We start from the raw sequence: 22,546 nt of genomic DNA, 5'->3' as shown, positions 1-22,546 counted from the left end.
CTTGACAAGGGAAAATTGCATATACAGTATGTCATAAAAAATCTCTCTCTTTGGTCTAGTTACGTAAATTATTTCATAAGTTTATATATATATATACATATACACACACAATTTTTCAAATAATGTAAAGACTTTTTGCTCTGTGATGCATGCTTTTTGGAATGAGGCTGATTTCCATTTAAAGAATTTTAACATTTTTAAATACCAACAATCCACTGAAAGTACAACCGACAAAAACATGAGATTTATAACAACTAAAATGTACAGAATTATGGAAATAATATTTTGAGCCTTCTTCAAAGCTTGACCGCTATTCTCTTCCTCGCTTGCTTTCTCTGTACCATCTCCATGGACACCGTAGCTTCATATAAAGGCACGGGGTCCCCCAACTGAGGCCTGCGTGGAGACAACGGTCAAATTCAACAGCATTCACACAACAAAGCTGATTTCACACTTTTTCCTCTCTGCATTACATACACGGCCCACATAGTTTTAAATTCATAATTTGTGTAATTTGTCCTCCTTTAAAGACTCTTGTACACACAATCTGCTTCTTTCACACACATTTTTATTCCTCATTCTCACCTGAAGGTCCCTGTGCAGAGTTTATCCATCACATCTTTTAAGATATCTGAGAGAGAGCAGACTAAAGGCAAATAACCCAGTTACAAAGAGGAAACCGCGTGTCCTTTGTTGTTGACAAGGTCGTTCCAGTAGCCTGAGGACACTGGAAGAAACCCCTCAGGTCCTAAATACATCAAACTGTCAAGGACTAGCCGTATTATACACACTCAGGAACCCAGTGACCTCTTTGCAACATAGAGCGATTTCAAAAAATGTTCAGAAAAAAGTCAGATCTCCCTTCTTCATTCCACTGGAGAGTAAAGCTGTTTTGTGTAATAATAAGGATCAGATCATCAGAGTTTTTTTCATGGGGTTATATTAGGACTCGCCTTCTCTGCAAGTGATATACAAAAGAAAACATACTGTACTGTATCTCTAAGACACCTTAGATAAAAGCATCTGCCAACTCCAAAAATGTAAACCAACCTAGATTGAGCTAGAAACTTTGAGTAATTACTATTTTGAAGGCCAATAAACAAAGCTGAGGCCTGAATGCTGACCAATCAGTAGGCAGTTAAAGATGAATGAAGTTTGTAGAAAAAGATACGGAGATATCGGCCCTGCTTGGCCCGGGATGTTGTCCAGACCTCGTCGTTGAGGAACGAGAGAGAGGCTGCCTTCAGGAAGAGAATGTGGCTGTCAGGAGGGTCCAGCTTTGAAAAAGAGGATAAAATGTATTTTATTAAATGTATAGTGTAAAAGTGTAAGAATCAGTGCTGCGAGTTGCTAACCTGTAAGTGTTGTTCTGTGGTCACCCAATGACCTCCCACTGAAAGAAGGGTAAGGAGGTCATGTTTATGTGGGTAATACCTCTGTGCTTCTGGATCCTCTTCAGAAAGTCTCACTGTTCAGAAAAAAGGCACAAAATAATAGACTGCCTGATTGAAAATGAACATTAACAGTCCGTTCAAACGTTTAGGGACAATACACTTTTTTAATAAAAATAATAATACATTCAGAAAATAACTGCAAGGTCTTTACTTTTATGACAGTAAAGACTCTTACATTGTTACAAAAATATTATTTTTAATAAGTGCTGCTCTTTAGAACTTTCTTTTCATCAAAGAATCCTGAAAAAAAATGTATCATGGTTTTTCACAAAAATATAACTGTTTTTGACAAAATAATAATAAATTTTTCTTCAGTACCAAATCAGCATATTCAAATAATTTCTGAAGGATCACTGAAGACTTGAGTAATGATGCTGAAAATACAGCTCTGCTATCACAGGAATAAACTGCATATTAAAATAGAAATAAAAAATAATTTTCAGTTTTTACTGTAGTTTGATCAAATAAATGCAGCATCTGTGAACATAAGAGACTTTGTTCAACCCCAAACTTTTTGAAAAGTAGACTATGTATTGCCAGCATTTAAATAAAAAATTAAATGTTGCAACACAACTGCTTGTGGTATGTAATTAATTAAAAGCACATATGAGAAGACTATGTTGAAATAGTTCGAAATGTTATGTAAAGTGGTGGTAAACCTCCTGAATCAATGATGATGTCCACTCCAAGACCTCCGGTTTCTTCAAGGCATGAGTCCACCAAATCCTGCTTTGAGTCCCACACTCTGATCACTCGAGCTGAGGGAAGAGACACACTTAAGTACTGATGCTTACAAACAATCGAATTAACATTGATTAAACATATCAAGCTGATGTATGCTGAATGACTATTCTCAAAGATGATCTGAGGCTTATAAGAAGATGATAGCCTGAACGAATACTTGTAGAAGAGATTGCTGCCATAAATAACTTACCCAAAAATGATTCCTGCACATCTTAAGCAAGTGTAAGTGGCACAAGGAAGAAACCAGATGAAAAAAGTCAAGTGGCAAAGAAAGACAAAAATATGCCCAAGGGAGAAGTGAAAAGATGAGAAGGTCACTATCAGAAAACGTTTGGCAATCAATATGATTGAGTTTAAGGAAAGACAAATCAATTCTAGAAAAAATGGAGAGGATGGGTTAGAAACTTGGCCACAATCCAAACTTAAGTATTTCTACACTTGATTAGACTTGAATAGATTTTAGGCTTTGCAGTACACAAAATGATACGAGTGTGATGCTTTTCATATGCTCAGGAAATAAATTCACATCAAGTTCAGTAAATATGAGAGGTAAACTTGAAGAGATAACAACTGAAGATTAAAAGAGATTAGCTCCATTTGAACTGCCATTTCAGTTTGTCTGGCAACTCATGCCGAGTGTTTCATAAATCTACACTTCCAGTGAAAGCGCAAAGTCAAACAAAGCTGGAACTTCCTAAACATGACACTTCATGTGGAAAATATCTCTGCTGTCAGTCCTCTCTCTCTCCACAATGCTTCATTTCAGTACCCACCCACACTCGGCCGGAGCTCTTCCAAAAGCTTCTGGTCCTCCGGAGACGATGCTGTAGCCAGGACTTTCACACCGTGATACTGGGCGAGCTGAATGGCCAGAACTCCAAAGGGCTGCATGCGCACAAAACAGGAAGTGCATGATAATAATTAGAGATTTCGAGTGCAGGGAGCCAAATAATGCTTGTAGAAGTGCGGTGTTGATTCTAACTAAGACAACTAAATAAACTTTTGTAATATTTTCTGCAACATTTTCTAAAAAGAAAAATAAATGCAACCTTGGTGAGCAACTGAAACTTTTATTTAAAAAATAACATCCATTAAAAACCCCAAACCTAAACAGTAGTGAATATGCTAATAGGAAAGTGCTAATCAGGAAAAAGTTGCCCTTTTGACCTCTGCACAGATACCTACAGCAGCCCCATCCAGCACCAGTACAGTCTGACCCGCAGCCATCCGAGCCAGGGTGTGGAGAGCTGTGAAAGCCCTGAGACCGTCTTTAATCACTGCTGCAGCTTCAAACCAGCTCACTTTCTCAGGCTTCTGAACTGTTATTAGAACAGGAGAAATAATAGAACATATATGAGAACTAAACAGTAGCGTATCTTTAAGGGACTAGGTAGGAGTATTGTCAATAATGTAATGTGAGCAATACCTAAATTATATTCATCAGTAACCACGACGGAGCAAAGGCCAGACTGTTCAGCATCCAAAGGAAGAATCCCTGTGGAGACATGCAAATGTTTATTTGATTATACACATATAATACACATATACACTGATAAAGATGAGGGTCTAATAAAGTTCTTACCAACAACCTCATCATCTGGCTGGAAAAAGGTGACTTTGGGTCCAACTAGAAAAGGATTTGCATTACATCAGATTTATCAGTCAAATCTATTTGATTGGATTGGTAAATGGTGTCAAATATACAAGACGTCATGTAAACCTTGAAGAACAACCCCAGCGATCTCCCTTCCGACTGGGACATTTTCTATCTCAATCTTGAGGTCCTCATACAGCTGAAAAACAGATTAAGATGAATGCAAATATTCTGTAAAACACTGTTTGTGAAATGAGGGTGATCTTTTCCTAAATCATGTCTATAATGTATTGTGAACGTGCTGTTCTGCAGGCCATTCACATCAAATCGCCAGACGTCATTCACCATCTTGTTGACAATTATATTACCTTAAAATCAACTGGACTTAGTGCACAGCATTTCACTTGAACTTTGACCTGATGGCTGCCAAGTTTATTGGGTGCATTCTATGACAGGAAACAAATAACATCATGCAATTAGAAATAGCTTTTTACAGATTTCCTCAGGAAACCGTGGATATGAAAATGCTTGCAACAGAAAATGTAAAGGCATAATCATGCACTCTTACTGTCTCCTGTATGACAAACTTCACATCACCCTGGTCTCCTTTTTGGCAGTAAAGTCCCTTCATGGCAGTTTTAGCTGTTCTGCAATCAGACACATCAATAAACAATTAAAGATTAACACAAGCAACACTAACAAGCTGAATCAAATACTCTGTTAATAATATTATTGTTATAATATGCAATAAAGAGAACAATCTCTGAAGAAAATCACGACATTTAATGTTTGCACTTAAACTGTGCAAATTCAACAGATTAAGATCCCAAAAATGCAGAGCACACAATTGAACTCTAGTAGAACTAACGTTACTTGTTTTCCGTTGCAGTAGTCCTATTGCGTTCCTCTGTTTACAACATCAAGATCGCTGTTATAATATCTTCTTCTGTTGTGCCATATAATATACTTTTTTTTGCATGTAAGAGTATTACAGAACCTACCAACATGTAGTTGACTGCGGTAGTGTTTAGTTCATTTCCTGCACGTGACTCCTTCTGTGTGACGTAGGTGGAGTAGAAATAAAAACGCACAGAAGGGAAACGACAATATTTCACACATACAATCCGAGGTGTGAGGGATTAGGTTAGATAATCACTAAATATTTCAACTAAATAATGTATTCAGTGAATCTAAAAATATAGAGAATGAAATCATCAAAAAAAAAAATCTATGTATTAATTCATTTTTAATTAATGAAATGTATATTAGTAATAGTCAATAAAAACAGCTGACGAGGCTCAGACTTTCTGAGCTAGAAGCGTCTGATTCGTAAACTAATCGTTCTTTAATTTATAATCAATCTGTTGAATCGGTTCGGTGCACAATCCAATGTTTGAGGATGCATCTCAGTGAATCGAAACAAAGAGGTCGAATTAAATATATGTAGTAACGTGTTTTTAAATTAATAATGTAATAAATCGTTTAAAACTAATTTAGTATTTAAACCTTATTATTAGAAATATTACAAATATAAAATATTGAAAATATATTTTACTTGAGTGTATGTGTGGAAATTAGTTTCATATCTCCATTGCACTAATTATATTCATCTAAATCTACAAATGGTCCAACTGAATCCAAATGCATTATAAAATATAACTGTTGTAAATACATAAAAAAAATGCATTGGTGAGGGCCGCATTGCGCCCTCTGTCTGTGGGAAACACTCAGATGCGGATGCCTGAATTACGTGTGCACGTTTCATTTTTCCCCTTTTTTACTTCACTACCAGCGAAGCTGCAACGGAGGAAGCGAGGAGCAATAAAATAAGCCTGGAATTAATATAGCACATTAAAAAAAAAGGAGAAAAGGAAAGAAGAGTCCTCCGTCTGTCATCCCATGTTCCTGTAGTGTATTCCCTCACAGAGTGCTGGAGAGATCATGGAAACTGAATGATGAGGTACGAGTGTTTGTGTTTCGGGCCGACTGTATGTCTCTGACAGTGACTGCGGGGCGCTGCTCGAGCGAGTTCAAACACAGCGTTTCGGGGCGCGCTTCGTGCCAATTTACTCGTCTCGCTCGCTCTCGCCAGACAACGGTCACTTCAACGGTCTTTTTTCGGCTCGACAACTGGAATAACATCCTCCTCTAGTCGTTTATTCGTGAGAGGAGGCCTCTGTAAGCTCCCCTTCCACGCAGAGATTGCAGCTAAAGCTCAGCTCTGATTTACTGGTTTAGTTAGCACTCCGGCTAAGTTGATCTTATGCTGGTGTGTTATTATCAGACTGGCGAAACTCACGGATACAGAGGACTATTTGGACTTGAGAGCGCTGAGGTAATGTGTGTAACATGTAGGGTGTAGTAACAGTGAGTTAGCCAGCTGTGTGATGGGGTGCAGATGAAGAGACCCTGATGGGGGCAATCTCCAGCTCTCCACACATGGCTGCGGGTCTCATCCTTACATAAGGACGTCCACATGCGTATCTATGACTTACATTTCTTCTCCAGAGAAACAGATGTTATTATCCTGTGATTATGTCTGGAGGAAGGTGATTAAAAGGCTCAGATCCTGTAGTGCAGTCTGGCTGTGGATTTGGGTTGCTTTGTCTTAAAGCCTGTATCATGTGTAGTGTGTAAACACTGGTGGTTTACTAGATCTCATGAGCAATGCAGTTGGAGCCATTTGGTCTGGGTCATAAACCTGGTTCTGTCCTGGTTTAGAGAGGCACTCCTAGATCACAAGACTAAAGCGGAAAACCTGCTTTGGCAGCCTTACTGAGAAATGCTTAAAAAATGTATCTTCTGAAACTGATATAAAGAACAGGTTTTTAGTTGCTAGGATGTACCAAAATATTCAAAGATAGAGGCGTCCGAATGTAAAAGTTGAGCCCAAATTGATCTATGTATCAATCGTTAACATGATTATTGAAGATGTGTTTCTATAAATGACTGTTTGAATGCATCATAACATTCAGATATTAACAAAATGTTGGACACATTGTTATTTTATAAGTATTAACACATTCATCTGGCTGTTATGGTCAGGTTAAGCTGATACTCTGGTTTTTAGAAATCTGTATGAGAAAGCTGGCATATTTGTGTATTAATCTGAGTTTTCTGCACACTCAAAGAATACCTAGCATTCACATACACATTCAAATGAATGTCAGTTTACTTGTTTTTTTTTACAAACCTTTACTTAAAAATTGATTTAAACAAACGTTTGCTATTATTTTACATAAGTCTTAACATTTTGCAGATGAATGAGAATGAATGGGTTGATTGGATTACTATTAAAAAAAAAAAATGATTTGGCATAAAAATGTTATTTCCATTATTTCCAGCCCAACATAGACTACTCATATCACACTCATTCAATTTCGTTCACTGGACCAGACCTTTGCAACACGACCAAAGCTTTCGTTTCCGGTCTCCCACATCTGCATGCTTATAACTGGAAAAGTGTGGTTTGTTCTTATCACATTTATCCAGGGATATTCCAGTGGCTGTCGAGCATGTAAATGCCTTTTTAGAAGGCCAATTTAATCAGAAAATGGCCTTTAATCTGAAAGTGATGCTCATGTAAACGTTGTGGTGCATACAGCCTTGTTTAGATGAGAGTAATCGAAGATGTGAAAACCTGTTTTAAGTGCAGGCTTATTGTCAGGCCGTTCAGTTCATGAGTCATTAGAGGCTGTTTATCTGGTCACTTTCTCTCTTCCGTCCATAGATCCACCTTTCTCTGTTCCCCATCCCCCAGAGGTGCACAGCAGAGATTTAGTCTCGGGTACGAGATATAATAGATGATAGGCCTGCCATGTGTGTGTGTGTGTGAAGCTGGTCGTTTTTTGTTCAACCCTGATATGAATCTTAGTTATACCTCCCTGCTTTGTGCTAAACAAATTATGAATGGTGAGCTTTAAGTGTTTTTGCTTTGCTGCTAGAGTGTAATGCTTGAGTTTATAGCTTGGGTATGCACACATGTCTAAAGTGTAATCTTGACTATATATGAATACTGTCCGATCACCTGTAAACCACCCACATTATAGTCACATTTATTGAGTTTGTTTTTATGTGAAAATCAGATAAAAAATCAGATCAGAAAAATCAGAAATCAGGTATGATTTCAGTTTGACTGAAGGCATAGTTCACCCAAATATAAAAAAATCTGTTATCATTTACTCACCCGCCACTTGTTACAAACCTTCTTTTGGACACAAAAAATAAATTTTAAACCAAAGGATGGCTACCATCAGCTTTTGGTTACTAATATTTGTCAAGGCATAAGGATATTGTCACAACCTGCTAGGAAAGCTTTAATGATGGATATTTTCTGAACTTTCTGAACATCAAAAACAATGCTGTGTGCTGGGCTAAATGCGCTCATTGAATGTGTATACATATGGTGGTATTTTTACTTGCTCATAACTCACAAAGAGCTTATAAAATGTGTAAATGCATCAAAACGTTGGTAGGAATTCCTCCATTGCATGCAGAGATCTGCTGCAAGCATTTCCAATACCTATTATCAACCTTTTTGCTGCTTTATTAAAGCTAAGTATATGTAGCGTATTATTTATAGTATATTTATTAGCCATTAATCTTTAGTTTGGCTGTGCAGTGTCTGTACGTGTGTGGCTTTTTGCAGGGAGCAGTGAAGTACAACAATACAGGCCCTCTTCCGGAAGCTGTTGAATTTAGTCTCATGAGTGATTCTCTCTTTATCGCCTGTTCCAGGCTCGGATTCTGCTCAGACGAAACCGGTAAAATCCATTGAAGATGTACTATCCGCTCTCACGGTTACAGCTGAGCTGTTCTGCCTACCTCAGCTGCAGAGAAAGCACTTTTGCTTTCGTGTTTATGACTTTTCCTAAATGCTTCAAGATGGAAGTGAACAAATGAGCCCATATCAGGTTTTGGACTGAGTTTTGTTTCTGTTGATGAGAACAGGTTGCGATACTGAAACTTTAACTAGCTTAGCACTGTGAAACTGCTCCAGCGTGCTTTGAAAGATCGATGAGGATGATTTGCTATCAGTTTCATTTTAAGCTAGATTCCTCTGCGTTTGTCTGGACTGCATTAAACATGGGTGGGGTGCAGAATGTCTGTGTTTTCTTGAGTGGTGAATGGAAGTGAATATCATCTCTGAATATCATTTGAATGCCGTACAACGGTAGAGAGATTGACCCCCACATCTCTTCTGGTCTTGTCCTTGAAGGAAACCAGCAGCCTCGCAGTGGTTTGTGTATACTCTTCCTTCTATTACTATATCAGGTATTGATGTTAACGTGGTTGAAATTGTATTCATTCTGTGACTGCTTGTGCAGTGAAAGTGACAGGTGGGTAGAAGTTCAAATGCACTGTTTACTCTCTGCAAATATTTTGCAGTCAGAGCCAAATGTGGTCTAGGAAAAACTGTTGTGCTTTTGTGAGGTATGCAAATGTGTGTGGGTGTGTTTGGCTGAGTTGTTCATGTAGAACCCCAATCCGGTTTGAAAGCAATGCAGACAGCAGTGTGAGTGAGATGTTCACACTGTTGATTCTTGCACTCTGTTTGGCCGTGGGCTCTTGCGTCACCTGACTTATGAATCCACAGCTGGATGTGTTTGAGTGTGTCTGTGTTTGCACATGGTTTTTCAAAGTGTCTGTGCGGGGCGAAGTTCAGTGAGCGAGGGGTTCTGATATTGGTATTGATTGATGAATGATTGAAAGATTGATCACCTAACACACTCCAGATATTTATCATAATAAGTACTGGTAATTTTCTTCATAGGTCTTCAACCCTGCTCCTGGGGACCCACTTTCCTGCAGAGTTCAGCTCCAGTTCTAATCAAACACATCTGAACCAACTTATCAAGGTCTCCGGGATCACTTGAAAAGTCAAGGACCAGGTGTCCTGATAAAGGTTGGAAATAACCTCTGCAGGACAGTGGGTCCCCAGGAACAGGGTTAAAGACATATATCATCTAAGAAATGTTTTTTTTGTTTTGTTTTTGTTTTTATCATTGAAGAATAACATCTAGTGGATGTTATTAGTGAAGAATAACATCTACCTCAGAGCTTGAAGGTATGCACCAAAAGTAATGATTTATTGAAATGCTGAAACTGAAATTTAAGTTTTAATTTAGCCGAAAACTGATTCAATTTGGGCAATTGAACTTGGGTAATTGTGCTACTCAGGGTATTGAGTTCTTAGGTGATAAATTAAGCCAGTTAATTGCCCTAAGCCAGTTCATAGACGTTCTTCAGCAAATTTGACACATTTCTGCTCTAGCTTAATTTTTGGTGTGTCCACTAGGGCTGTCACGATATTAGATTTTTCATATCAAGGTTATTGTGGCCATAATAATTCACATATCGATAAATCGTGATATCTATAGAAACCTTGGGGTGGGGAAGATATCAGTCAAATTATTTTTTACTTAGTTTATTGAGTTTTTCTTTTTCACCCAACAAACATTAGGGTTCTGATGAATGCAGGGCACAAGACTCTGGCTTTCTCCGTCTTCTTTGAAGCTCTTATGAAATAACAAGAGAGAAAATACTGTCAAGTTCAACAGTATGATGAATAAATATTAATGGTAACACTTTACAATAAGATGCCATTTGTTAACATTAATGTATTAACGAACATGAATGAACAATACATTTATTACACAATTTATTAATCTTTGTTAATGTTAATAAAAATCGAGTTATTCAATGTTCATGTTCATAGTACATTAATGTTTATAAACACAACTTGTGATTTTAACAATGCATTAGTAAATGCTGAAATTAACATAAACTAAGATTAATAAATGCTGTGGAAATATTGTTCATTATTATTTATGTTATTTATATATGTTAACTAAAGTAATTAAATAATGTTAACTAATGAACCTTCTTGAAGAATGACCACAGATGAGGCATTAAGTGCATGGCACTGTGAACTTAACATTTTACAGAGTTTAATGTAGCAATGTGGTTGCTCAGTTTTTCAAGATCTGTTTTAATCGTGTAACTGTTCATAGATTTGGACAAAGAAAGAAATAAAATATGTTACTATGCACAGGCCGTATTGATTGCAAATACAAAAATAAGACGAGTAAAAAAAAATAATAATAATAATAATCACCCTTTACTTAAGTATATGAACACAGAAAACCGCTGTTAATAGGTTATATAATATTTCCCAGTCTATGACTAGTAAAATAATAACGGTTATTGGTTAACGGTTATATTGCGGTTATCACTAATATATGTCCTCATACACTAAATTAACACGATATCGATAATTGTTTATTTGAATATCACGGTTATCGTCAATACCGATGTATCGCGACAGCCCTAGTGTCCACAGTGATTTCATGTTTAAAAAAAGAAATGCTGACTCCGAAAAAACGTGTCATTGGAGTGATTGTGGCCTTCCAAAAAAAAAAAACAGATTTGTGGCTAGCTGCTTTAGAAAATCTTAATTCTTAGCTTTATGCTCTGATGTCCTTTTTGTTGTATTCCGTCTTGTTAATAACTGAAGATCAATGATTATGGAAAAATTCCTCACCCGGAGTCGTCTCACCTAGTGGCAGCATTCCTGTTGCATGACATCACCTCTGTTTGCCCCACCTTTCTCGGGAATGTCTTGATTTGGATCTGTGAGGCAGGTTGGTCATGAGTGAGTAAAGCTCAGCTCAGAGACGTGCAGATCTTCTGAAAGCACTTGTGTGTTTGTGTTTCTACTGTGATTGTGTTTCTAGTCTGTTCTGCAGAACATTTCCCTTTCCTGGTCTTTCATTCAGAACGGCTGTGTTTGAGAGCATTGTTCCGAGGAAAAGCTTCATTAGAATCCCAAAAAGGGTGACAGGAAAAAGTAGGTCAGCTGCTCAAAGAAACACACACACACACACACACATACGGTCATTAGCAGGGCTGTGACAAGAGCCGGTTCTACTGTGTGACAGTGTCACTAGCTCTGCAGTGTTTGAGAGAGAGCCTGTGAGTCACCAGTGTCCTGTTTAATCAGGGGAACTGGATGTTTTCAGTATTGAGTCAAGCTCTCTGTGAAGGGCTCAGTCCTCCATCTTGAGAAATACCCCACTGCTTCAGATTAGAGCTCAGACAGTGCAAACACACTCTGGAGCCAGTGCTATTCAGACATAATGGATTTCTGCTAATAGTAAAACAAGAAAAATGTATCTTCATTATAGAAATTGCTCCACAAATTGTATACTCTACTTAAAATCATGCAAATGAATACTTTGTAGAGTAGTGTATTAGTGCAAACTCTAAACGTTCTGTTGATTAAACATGAAAGTGCTTCACACACAAATGTCAGATGTATGAAGTGGAAATGAAAGCATGTTTTTGCATCAGCATTTTTCTGAGACTGCAGACAGGGCAATGTGATCGAGTGGTCAGAGTGATGCAACGTGAGTGTGAAATATCAAAATTTCCTCACACCTTCAGCTTCTGCACTGCTCTGTGACAGCCTTTCAGAAGAACAGACATTAAAACCATATCTGTTTTTATCACATTTTATTTCCAGTATGTTGTAGTCTATTTTGCATTAATTAAATTGCTATTACCAGGTTCATCCCACGCCTTTAGTATTATATTTTCATTTCTTCTCTTCAATTGTTTCTGACTCCTGCCTTGCTTGCCTTCAGCATTTTCAAGTCAACATGAAATGGAATATGTCATCATCTTTTCCTCAATATTGTGACATACACTCACCTAAAGGATTATTAGGAACACCGTTCCACTGTGCACAGTTTTTCAGTAACACGTCGGCTGAGGTTATAGAAAGTGCACTGTAGCACAATACTACAATATATCTTCAAAAGCTGATCGTGGATCATCCATGATCAAAAATCTTGATATTGCACACCCCTATTTTGATGTAAAGATTACAAGTGCACATGGCTTTAAATAATAATGATTGCACAGATAAATCATTTACAATAAGCTTCATTATTTCAATAAAATATGTGAATCGTCTTTTGATTTTTGAGGCGACTTAAAGTATTGTAAACCAATAACTAAAGTATTTATTCTACTACATACAGTGTTACTACAACACATTTTCCCAGTGCATGGATTAGAATGTTTATTTGTGTTTTAATTGTAAATGCCTTTCAGTTTGTGCTGTGATTGGACCCTGTGGAGACAGAGCAGTGAATTTCATTATGCAGGAATGGAAAGGAAGAAAAGGGTGGAGGAAGAGCGGGGGAGAGACTGAGAAAGAGAGGACAGTCTGGCACTAATTAAAATATTTTTGCCGAGGTGCCCCCTGGGTGCTAGAGAGAGAGAGAGAGAGAGAGATAGAGAGAGTGTGTCTGAGAGTGTGTGAGAATTCTCGCAGTGCGTTTACACAGTTGGGAGATAACTTGTCCCAGACTGAGACCTTCAAATAGTTACTTGTTAAGTGTGTTACTGAGTTACTTTCAGGCTTTCTGAAACAGAGAACTACAACAAACTCTCATGAATGACAGCGGATACTGACATGAAGAGAAGAAAACGCTGAATAAAGTTATTTTTGTATTCTTTGCACACACAAAGTATTCTCTTTGCTTCATAAAATTACGGTTGAACCAGTTATGTCACATGGACTGTTTTAACGATGTACTTGCTATTTTTCTGGGCCATAAAACTTTTCAGTTGCATTGCTGTTTATGGAGGGTCAGGAAGCTCTCGGATTTCATCAATAATATCTTAATTTGTGTTCCTAAGATGATCAAAGGTCTTATGTGTTTGGAAAGACATGAGGGTGAGTAATTAATGACATAATTTTTATTTTTGGGTGATTTTTATCCCTTTAAGCAGACTAAATGTTTGGAAAAGTCGGGCATAGATCACATGAGAGAACGCTGTTATTTTCACCTGTAAGATGTGTGTGTGTTTAAAAGGGTGGTTTACTGAGTTTTATCTAGACATGATTGTGTTTATGGGGTGCAGTCTAACATGTGTTCATGCTTCGTTTTTTTTTAAAAACACATAATGTTTCACATAATTTACCTTGCAGAGCAAGGCAACCTCAGGAACATGATTGAGAACTGCTGCTTTAGGACATTGGTGTTGAAACTTGTAAATCCATTAGAATCGTTAGAAGACAGGATAGCAATTCATATATGAACAGATTTTTACGTGCATCCCTAGTCTTCTCTTCCCTTTCTCTAAAGCAGCACAAACATGGCCTCGCCCTCTTTGTTTGCATTTTCCCGGGTGCAGGTTTATCTGGGTTTGTGACGTAATGGACCCGGGAAGAAGCTCATTGTAGTCCCTTACCAGCTGTTTTTTGTAGGCATTAAACTGCCAGAATTTTAAAAGATGATATCTCCATTAGCATTGAACGTTCAGCACTGCAACTTTGCAGATATTTATGCTCAAACAGCAACATTACAAACTGTGAAATTGCAATCAACCACCCCTTTAAGTGAGAAGGTGGGAGTTCTTTGTTTTATCCTTCCTCTAGGAAACTCAGGAAGCTTTCTGTAGGTCAGAAGTGATTCACTTATATGTCTCTTCCTCTTTGTCCCTGCCGAGAGTGATTTTGTGTTTCAGGGTAATGAAGGAGTGAGTGAATGAGTGTAAGAATGGAAGCTCAAAGTTTCTTTGTGTTGTTTTGCAGGAGTTTTTGGCTGGACAGTAGCTGACAGACTGAACCATGGCTCAGTTTCCCTCGCCCTTCGGAGGTGAGTCGATGTGTGTTTGTGTGATGGAGGCTGGGTGGATGTGCATGGAGTGCCGTGTGTGTTTGACAGAGAGAATGAATTCAAGTGAGTCAGTGAATGTCTAAAAGAATCAATGAATAGAAGAGAAATGCCCTCATGCAACTGCTATCACTTTTGTTCAGCCATTTGCAAACTTATGTGTTTAATTTTCTGTTTTCCCTTACAATTTAATGTGGCATATTTATATACAGAGGAATCTTAAAAAACATTCAAATGCTTTGCGTTATCGAATATAATATTTTTATCGTGATATTATCTACAACTGTAACATTAATCGATAATAATTGATAATCCTTAATAAGAATCTAATGAAGTGTAAACGTAATATAATTAGTGCTGTCAAAATTAGCGTGTTATGCAATTAATTTGATCAGTTTAATGCGTTTCAGAAATTTAATGCAAATAACGCAGGGGTGGAGCTAGGGTCTGCCATCTTACTCACAACTGCTGCTTCTGTCTCTTTTTTTCTTGACAAGAATTGCGTTTATTTAGACACAGAACGTCTTTTCGACCACATCGAACAGAAAACTTTTCAGATGCGCACTCCAACTTCAAACGAGTGCGGAAAGGGTGCTTCAGTAGAACAACCGTGAACTGTGGTCAGATGAGATCAGATGTGGGTCAGAAAAGGTAAAGAGTTGTGAGAAAATACGATGCCTGTCAGATCTGCATCATGTTCAGCAGCAGCAGCTCTTAAAGCAGACAAAATAACCCAATAACCAGCTGCTGCAATGTCTGTTAATCAAAGAACAAAAGAAAAGAGATTAAATCAATAACTTTTGTAGCTTTAAGGATTCATCTATATTTAATTTAGAATTCAGTTTTTGATAATTTTCTGTATATTTTCTACTTGCTGAAGGGCACAGGTAGCTAAATATGACATTGTGAAGATTGTTTTAACAATACCTAAATATTATTGAATCTTTGGAAATTCGTGACCAACTGGCAAACTAGAACAAAGCTGCGTAAATGGCTTGAATGCTATCCAAAAGCATGGTCACGATGTAACATTTTCCAGCCAACCTTCTATTCCCCTAATAATCAAAGCTTTTATACTACATTTTTCATAATCAGAGCTTTATTTGTAAATAAATAATTGCTGGATTCAAAACCGCAATTAAAAGGCGCTGTAACCAACACTGACAATATGTTTTCCCGGAGCATTCAGTGATGTCATTAAACGGTAATGCCACAACTATAAAAGCATTGATCACAAGTTTCTGCATGGACCTAACTAGCCTAGGCACAGGTTTTCAAGCCCTTGAACAAAATGGGATGCTTTAAGGAAAATGTACAGCCTATTAAAGTAATAGACTTTAAATAAAAATAACAACTTGAAATATAGCTGCAAGCAGCAATTACGGGGCCAAGCACTCCAACGGCAAATGTAGGAGCTAAGCATGGCATGAAGCATCACACCAAATACATTAATGAGCAATAACAGTAATTTTGGAATTATTGTAATTGAAATGGCAAAAAAAAAATCATAATACCACCTCTAGTAGCATGATTACTTGGCTTATAAAGTTTGACCAATAGGTGGCACTGTTATGAAATCAATTTGGTGTACTCTGTTTGACTTTTCAATGACACACACAAAGTTTGGTGTTAATATGCCACAGCATTCCAGAGATGCAGCCTCAAGTGTCATTTTGTCATTGTGTTTCAACTTCGTCGCTTTGGTATGCGAAAACGGTTTTGTCTATCGACACAAAATCCATAACTTTGTGTCAACATAGTCTGAAGATCATCTGATTCGAATTTGGTGAAAATTGGACATACGGTTCATGAGGAGTTCGAAAAAGTAGGTTTTCCACATAAATCAAAATGGTGGACCGGAACTTCAGTAAACACTGGCATATTTGGTATCTATGTTATCGGCATAAGCCAGGGAATATTTTGAGCCCAGTTTCGTTGCAATAGGCTAATGGACTAAAAAGTTATTAGCATTTTAAAAAGTGTAATTACTCATGGATAATGAATGGTTTATTACTCTTGACCAATAGGTGGCGCTGTTACCAAATTTATGTGGCATGGTCAGTGTGAGGTGGCGATGACACATACAAAGTTTGGTGCAAATATGTCAAAGTGTTGCAGAGATACAGCCTCAAATGCATTTTGGCACCCTTCCAGCAAATTCGTTGATGCGCTAAATGAGAACCGTTACGTATATCGACACAAAATCCATAACTTTTTGCCAGCATGGTCTGAAGATGATTCACGTCAAATTTGGTGAAAATCTGAGCAACGGTCTAGGAGGAGTTCGAAAAAGTAGGTTTTCAACATTAAGCAAAATGGCGGACAGGAAGTAAGGCCAATTTTCACATTATTGGTATCAATACTCTCGGCATGACCCACAGAATATAGCGAGACCATTTTAATTTTAATAGACTAATTTATTCAAAAGTTATTAGCGTTTATGTGATATTTCATTATAACTATTGGCCACAAGGTGGCGCTGCCACCAAACTTTTTGAGTACCTTCAGGGCATGGAGCCGAATATTTTTGTAATTATTTGCGAAACGATACGATGCTGCGTTCAAAAAATACAGCATTTTAAATCATAATTCAAAATGGCCGACGCCTAAAATGGCCGACACAGGAAAATTGGATATCATTCGACTCGACATGACTCACTGAATCTAAAGAGACCAGTTGTGTGATTTTTGGCCAAACCATTCAGTAGTTATAAGCCAAAATATGCATTTTTCATATCTCCTGACCACTAGGTGGCGCTGTGTCGAAACACAGCAGGTAGTCTCAGTTCATGCTTGTTATAACACACGCCAAGTTTGGTCTCAATATGACAAACCGTTGCCGGGATATAGCCTCACGTGCATGTTTGCGTGCTTTTCGTCAAATTTGTTTACGTGTCATTCGACAACAGTTGGACGAATCAACTTGAATTCCATAACTTTTTGCCAGCATGGTCTGAAGATGATCTGAGCCAATTTTCGTGGCAATTGGACTAACCGTCTAGGACGAGTTCGAAAAAGTAGGTTTTTCGAATAATTGAAAATAGCGAAAAAACTAAACCTTGCGATTTTTGAATTTTAGGGTTCATTCGACTTGGCCTGAGCCAAGGATTCAGAGGAAAAAAGAATTTCCATTTTCTGGCTTACGGTTCAAAAGTTATTAGCATACAAACATTGAAAGTTTGGACAAGTGGTGGCGCTAGAGAGTAGGAGTTAGAGGCTTCAAATTTGCTATAGTTAATGTTGGGACTGTCCTCTATCAGTGTGCCAAATTATACAACTTTCCCGCAAACGGTTCTATGGGCTGCCATAGACTTGCGGCGGAAGAAGAAGAAGAAGAAGAATAATAATAACGCCAACGAAAACAATAGGTGCCTACGCACCTTCGGTGCTTGGCCCCTAATAATTAAGATAACGAATTTAAAACAGAAGTGTGGCGGCGCTCCATAAACAAGTTCACGGAAAGGATGACAACTGTTTGCTTTATTTTACAAGAGCACAAATCTTCTGTTTTTATTGTGTGTACAAATGAAAGTAAACAATTTTGTGAATTATATCTTACTCCAAAAAGGAGTAATTATATTTTTTAGAAGGTCTCAGCTGTTCAATCGTTCGTTGCATCGCACGCACATATTCTAGCAATTCAAACTTACATCGCAGTCTGTTCATTATCAAATAAAATACAGTCAACCAAACATATAAAAGGGGTTACGATGGTCAAATAGACCAATATATACCGATCCACTCTGTTATGCCAAGGATGTTTTTGCTCCATGAAGAGGATGATCTTTTCCATCTATTTGCGAATCTGTGTAAAGTACAAGTCTAGTTTACATTATAAATAATTGTTTAACATTCAAATACATTGCACATATGGAAACATTTGCACTTTTGCACCTCCTAGTATGCCGGCGAATGTGCTGCTGCAATAGACGCATTTTGCAGCATTAAGGTTAACAATTAATTGGTGAATTTATCGTTAATTTAAACAATGATCGATCATGGAAATTATTGAAAATTCACATCTCTAACGCGGATTGTAGGTGCGGCCACAAAAATCGGGCTGCAAGCCTGACGTTTTCAGACACTTCTGATGGCGAAAATTCACCCCAACCCCAATGTTGTCATCCATCGCGATGTTTCACTGTAGACATCGTCCAATGCCAATTTGGTAGACCTCACCCAACCCTAAATCAAACGTCAGTAAGAGTTGATTTATCTGCAGCGTGTTCTGACCATTTGATAAAAAATGTTAGCAGGTTAAAGTGCTGCTGTTCATCTGATCTCTCTCTCTCTCTCTCTCTCTCTCTCTCTCTCTCTCTCTCTCTCTCTCTCTCTCTCTCTCTCTCTCTCTTTAGGGGGGTCGGATACATGGGTAATATCTGTTGATGAGAGAGCCAAACATGACCAGCAGTTCCACAGTCTGACACCCACACCTGCTGGCTTCATTACAGGTAATCACCAATGGTTTTCTTGATTGGAGAAAAGTACAGAACGCTCTTTAGTGCTGATGTTTGCTAAAATGCTCAGACATTTTAGGCCTGTTATTTCTCTGTAGGAATCAAAGACTCAAAAGAATCAAAACATAAACTGAAAGTAAAATCTGAAAAAGAAAAGTAGACACTAGGGCTGCACGTTCTCAAGTTTTTCATTAACCGTTAACCGAGGCCCTTAGCGGTTAATACTCGGTTAACCATAGTGTGCCATAGTAACCATAACCATAGTAATTTCCGGACATTGGCCGAAAAAAAAAAGCAATGTCCGACAAAATTTAATCTCTCCGGTCAAATTGTCCTATTAAAACTGCCTAATAATGCCGCCCATTAACACAATCTGAATTTGAGAATAAGCCTAAAATGTATAAGGCAAAAGGTAACAAGCAGACTCCGCGGCCGCCTCGCTAAGGCTATGACTATGACTATGTTTGACACGTACAATATTTGAAAATCGATAATTATTTATTTATTTGTTTAAATTACATTTATATCTGAATTTATGTCAACCTATAGACTTTCAAATATCAAAATGTCATGAATTAATATGTATTTTTGTACAAAATGACATATAAACATATTTTCCTATTATACTTTGCCTGGAAACGCTTCCAACAAGGCGTCGGTTCTATTTCTAGCATGCACGCGTCGAGCTGCGCCTGAGCCGCGCGTCTCACGCAGGCAGTCGGCAAGCTCTAACCTGTTAACATGGGAACCGAATTAAAAACAGACACGCCACGCAGCTGAGATGCTTTCGCCACGCATCCAGTGTGTCCTGACCGGTCTAATGATGCCCGGGTGTTGGCTGTTGAGATTACAACAACGAGGTTGTACTTAAAGTATATCTAAGCACTGTATTGCAATACTTGCATTTTGCCCCGTCACTCGTATTAGCCCGCTTCATATTAGAAAAATGACTTCTTCTTGTGGACATTACAAATGTCTGGGAGCGCTCTGGCGGTCTCTGGTGGTGCAAAAATGTATTACAACTAAATTCAATGCACGCCATTGACGTCACTTAACCGAGCTAAATGTTTCACTCGGTTACACAATTTTTAACGGTTAATCGGTTAACCGGTTAACCATGGACACCCCTAGTAGACACCTCTTTCCCAACATGCTGTTTTTCAAACAAATCCCGCATGCTAACAAAAAATGCCATGGATATTCTTCGTGACAGTTTATGAAAACCATATCATTTCCTGTGAATGGATGGATATTTACTTGTGTGGTCACATCTGTCTTACTCATACTGTGTTAATTAAGAAACACAGTCTGATAAGTGTTATTGTCAGTCTCAGCACCTCCTCCACCAAAACAGACAAACTCTGGCTTTGCCACTTACTTGCAGTAAAACCGTCCCACCTCTACATTAGTCAGAAAAGCAAACATCTAATACTTGTGTAAACGTTTGCTCAATGCAGATATTTTTAGAATTCAGATTCTGATTCCCTGTAAACATGCAGTGAACGTTTCAGTTGTGAGATGACTGCATGTTATGTTAATAGAATAACTGAGAAAAATACAGAAGGAAACCAATCAGGATGTGGCATGCTGATTCCCATGTGACATAGAAAGAGTCATTTCTCTGTCATCTTTGCTGATGGTGTTGGATTCTAATCTTTAGTTAAAGCTTTGACATGTTAGTTCCTGTTATAGAAAGCCATCTTTCTCCCTGAACTCTCTTTGCAGATATTTTGCCAGTCTGAAGATGATTCTGGAACTAGCTAAAGTTTCCATACATTACATTGAAAGAAAAGTGCACAAAAACATTTCATGATGTTATTGTATGATCATAGATAGATGTGAAATTAACTTCCAAAGGGCTAATCAAAATCACAAGATACAAACAGTAAAACCCTCTTGTCCCAGCTGGACTTTGGACATCTCCTGAAGAGATGGTACTTGTGGGTTTCCTGTTGAGCAGTGGATATGAAAGAGCCTCTTTCTGTTGACTGAAGGACGGCTGAAGCAGTGAGTGGCTCACAGTCAGGCAGGCATGGAGAGGAAGGCTGTTTTTGGCACTGAGGGTATAAAGGCATTCTTTGTGTGCGCGCAGAGGAAGATAGCTACCTTTTATCAAGATGAAAAGTGTTTAGAGGAAGGTGAAAAGGTCAATAAGTGTTTTTTTTTTTCTTTTAACATGGCAGAGGTACAAACTCACATCTCTCATTGCTTTGTGTGTTTTGTGGTAGGTTGTAAAAGGGCAGTATAACTTATCTGGTCTGCTGTGGCATTATTAGTTGACACTGGTCTAAGATTGTGGTATAATCAGTCATTATAATCAGTTAAAAAAAAAAGTGAAAAAAAAAGAAGAAAAACTGTATTTATCAGTATAGGCCGTCATAACAGAAGGAAATCGTTTTGATAGGTTAGATAGCATAGGAGCACACTGAATCTCAATGTCACCAAGTGCAGTCAATAAACCCTGTGCATGTTCGTTGACAAGATGGTTTATGTAACTCTTAATTATGTTATCACTGATTTGCTAGCATACTGAAAACAATTACATCATTTTAATGTCATAAGTCTTTGAATGACACATTCATTTTGAGTTGTGGAGACATAAACTGTTCTGTTTTGTTTGTATCTGTCATACCATGTGTATATTTATACATTTATGCATATTAATTTCCTCCCCCTTTTCTCTCTCTTTAGGTGACCAGGCAAGAAATTTCTTTCTGCTGTCAGGTTTGCCAGCCCCCATCCTCGCCCAGATATGGTACACAACACGCATTCAATTATAATCCAGACCACTACTTTCATTTTAATCCAATATGTGCTTCTGTTCACTAATTAACGTACACTTAAAAAAAAAAAAAAACATTTAAAAATCCATTACATTTGGAGTAAAAAAAATAAAAAAACTTGCATCTGTTTTCATTGAAAACAAAAAAAGAAATACTGATGCCAGTGTTTCCAGTATTGCCAGAGTCCTGTATATTTCCTAATTGGTTGTGTACATTTGGATTTGTGTCATTCCTAAATGGTTGTGTAAAACAACACCCTGTTTACCTTGTAAACATCTCTGTTTACAGTGACCCATTATGGTGCATGTAACTTTAAATGCTAATGAGCTCTGCTAACCCCGCCTCTCTCTTCCATGGAAGAGGAAAGGCTATTTGCAATTTATCATAAAAAATATAAAATTTGAGACTTCTTCTGGGGGTGCAGCTGAATCACTAACAGTGGGTACTGATCCATCCTTGAGTTCATACTTTATCGAAAAACCTGCCTTGCATTGTCCCTCATTCAGAAAACAGATTTGCTCAGACATAAACAAATTTAGGTATATTCGGTGGCGCTTTATCTTCAAAAACAAAACTAGTCCACTGCGTCCTCATTGGCTCTGATGACCGGAGAAAATTAAGACACTTATGTTCACTTTTACATCCAACTACAAAACAAGTGCATCACTTACAATACATCGTTGTCACTACAGCAGCTTGAGTGCAGAGAAATTGGCTGACAACGTACAGCTGGCTGAGGGTGGGAATATGCTAATATGGGACAGCCCTTCAACGGCCGTGGGTGGGTCTTGAGCAATATGATGTCATACTGCTCAGAAAATCAAAG

The 22,546-nt window shown here is 37.9% G+C and overlaps 2 protein-coding genes across 7 annotated transcripts in view; one reads left to right on the top strand and one right to left on the bottom strand.

Moving 5' to 3' along the window:
* Positions 1-56: 56 nt before the first annotated feature.
* On the bottom strand, positions 57-4,857 carry LOC113068409 (quinone oxidoreductase-like protein 1). Of its 4 annotated transcripts, none has more exons than XM_026241247.1 (14): positions 4,794-4,857; positions 4,361-4,439; positions 4,161-4,238; positions 3,919-3,991; positions 3,781-3,825; positions 3,625-3,693; positions 3,384-3,517; positions 2,972-3,083; positions 2,389-2,409; positions 2,114-2,212; positions 1,356-1,468; positions 1,172-1,277; positions 586-631; positions 57-396 (listed from the first exon to the last, which is right to left on the bottom strand). In XM_026241247.1, the coding sequence occupies exons 2-14, from the start codon at positions 4,421-4,423 to the stop codon at positions 297-299; spliced, it is 1,059 nt and encodes a 352-aa protein (XP_026097032.1). In that variant the 5' UTR covers positions 4,424-4,439; positions 4,794-4,857; the 3' UTR covers positions 57-296. The 4 variants fall into 4 exon arrangements, with proteins under 4 accessions (XP_026097032.1, XP_026097117.1, XP_026097010.1 ...); XM_026241332.1 differs by having other exon boundaries at positions 4,661-4,842; XM_026241225.1 differs by having other exon boundaries at positions 4,666-4,831.
* A 692-nt stretch (positions 4,858-5,549) lies between these two features.
* LOC113067293 (intersectin-1-like) overlaps positions 5,550-22,546 on the top strand; it is a 43,717-nt gene continuing 26,720 nt past the window's right edge. For 2 of the 3 annotated variants that reach the window (XM_026239828.1, XM_026239710.1), the window contains exons 1-4: positions 5,550-5,752; positions 14,399-14,462; positions 18,836-18,931; positions 21,629-21,692. In XM_026239828.1, coding sequence (XP_026095613.1) covers positions 14,435-14,462; positions 18,836-18,931; positions 21,629-21,692 — 188 coding nt within the window. In that variant the 5' untranslated portion in view covers positions 5,550-5,752; positions 14,399-14,434. The remainder of the gene's footprint in view (positions 5,753-14,398; positions 14,463-18,835; positions 18,932-21,628; positions 21,693-22,546) is intronic. The other variant, XM_026239754.1, reaches the window with a different exon arrangement.

Source organism: Carassius auratus, chromosome 1, assembly GCF_003368295.1.
Source record: "Carassius auratus strain Wakin chromosome 1, ASM336829v1, whole genome shotgun sequence".
In the NCBI taxonomy this organism is placed as follows: Eukaryota; Metazoa; Chordata; class Actinopteri; order Cypriniformes; family Cyprinidae; genus Carassius; species Carassius auratus.
Note: the sequence above shows the minus strand (reverse complement) of the source record. Positions and strands in the feature narration are given on the sequence as shown.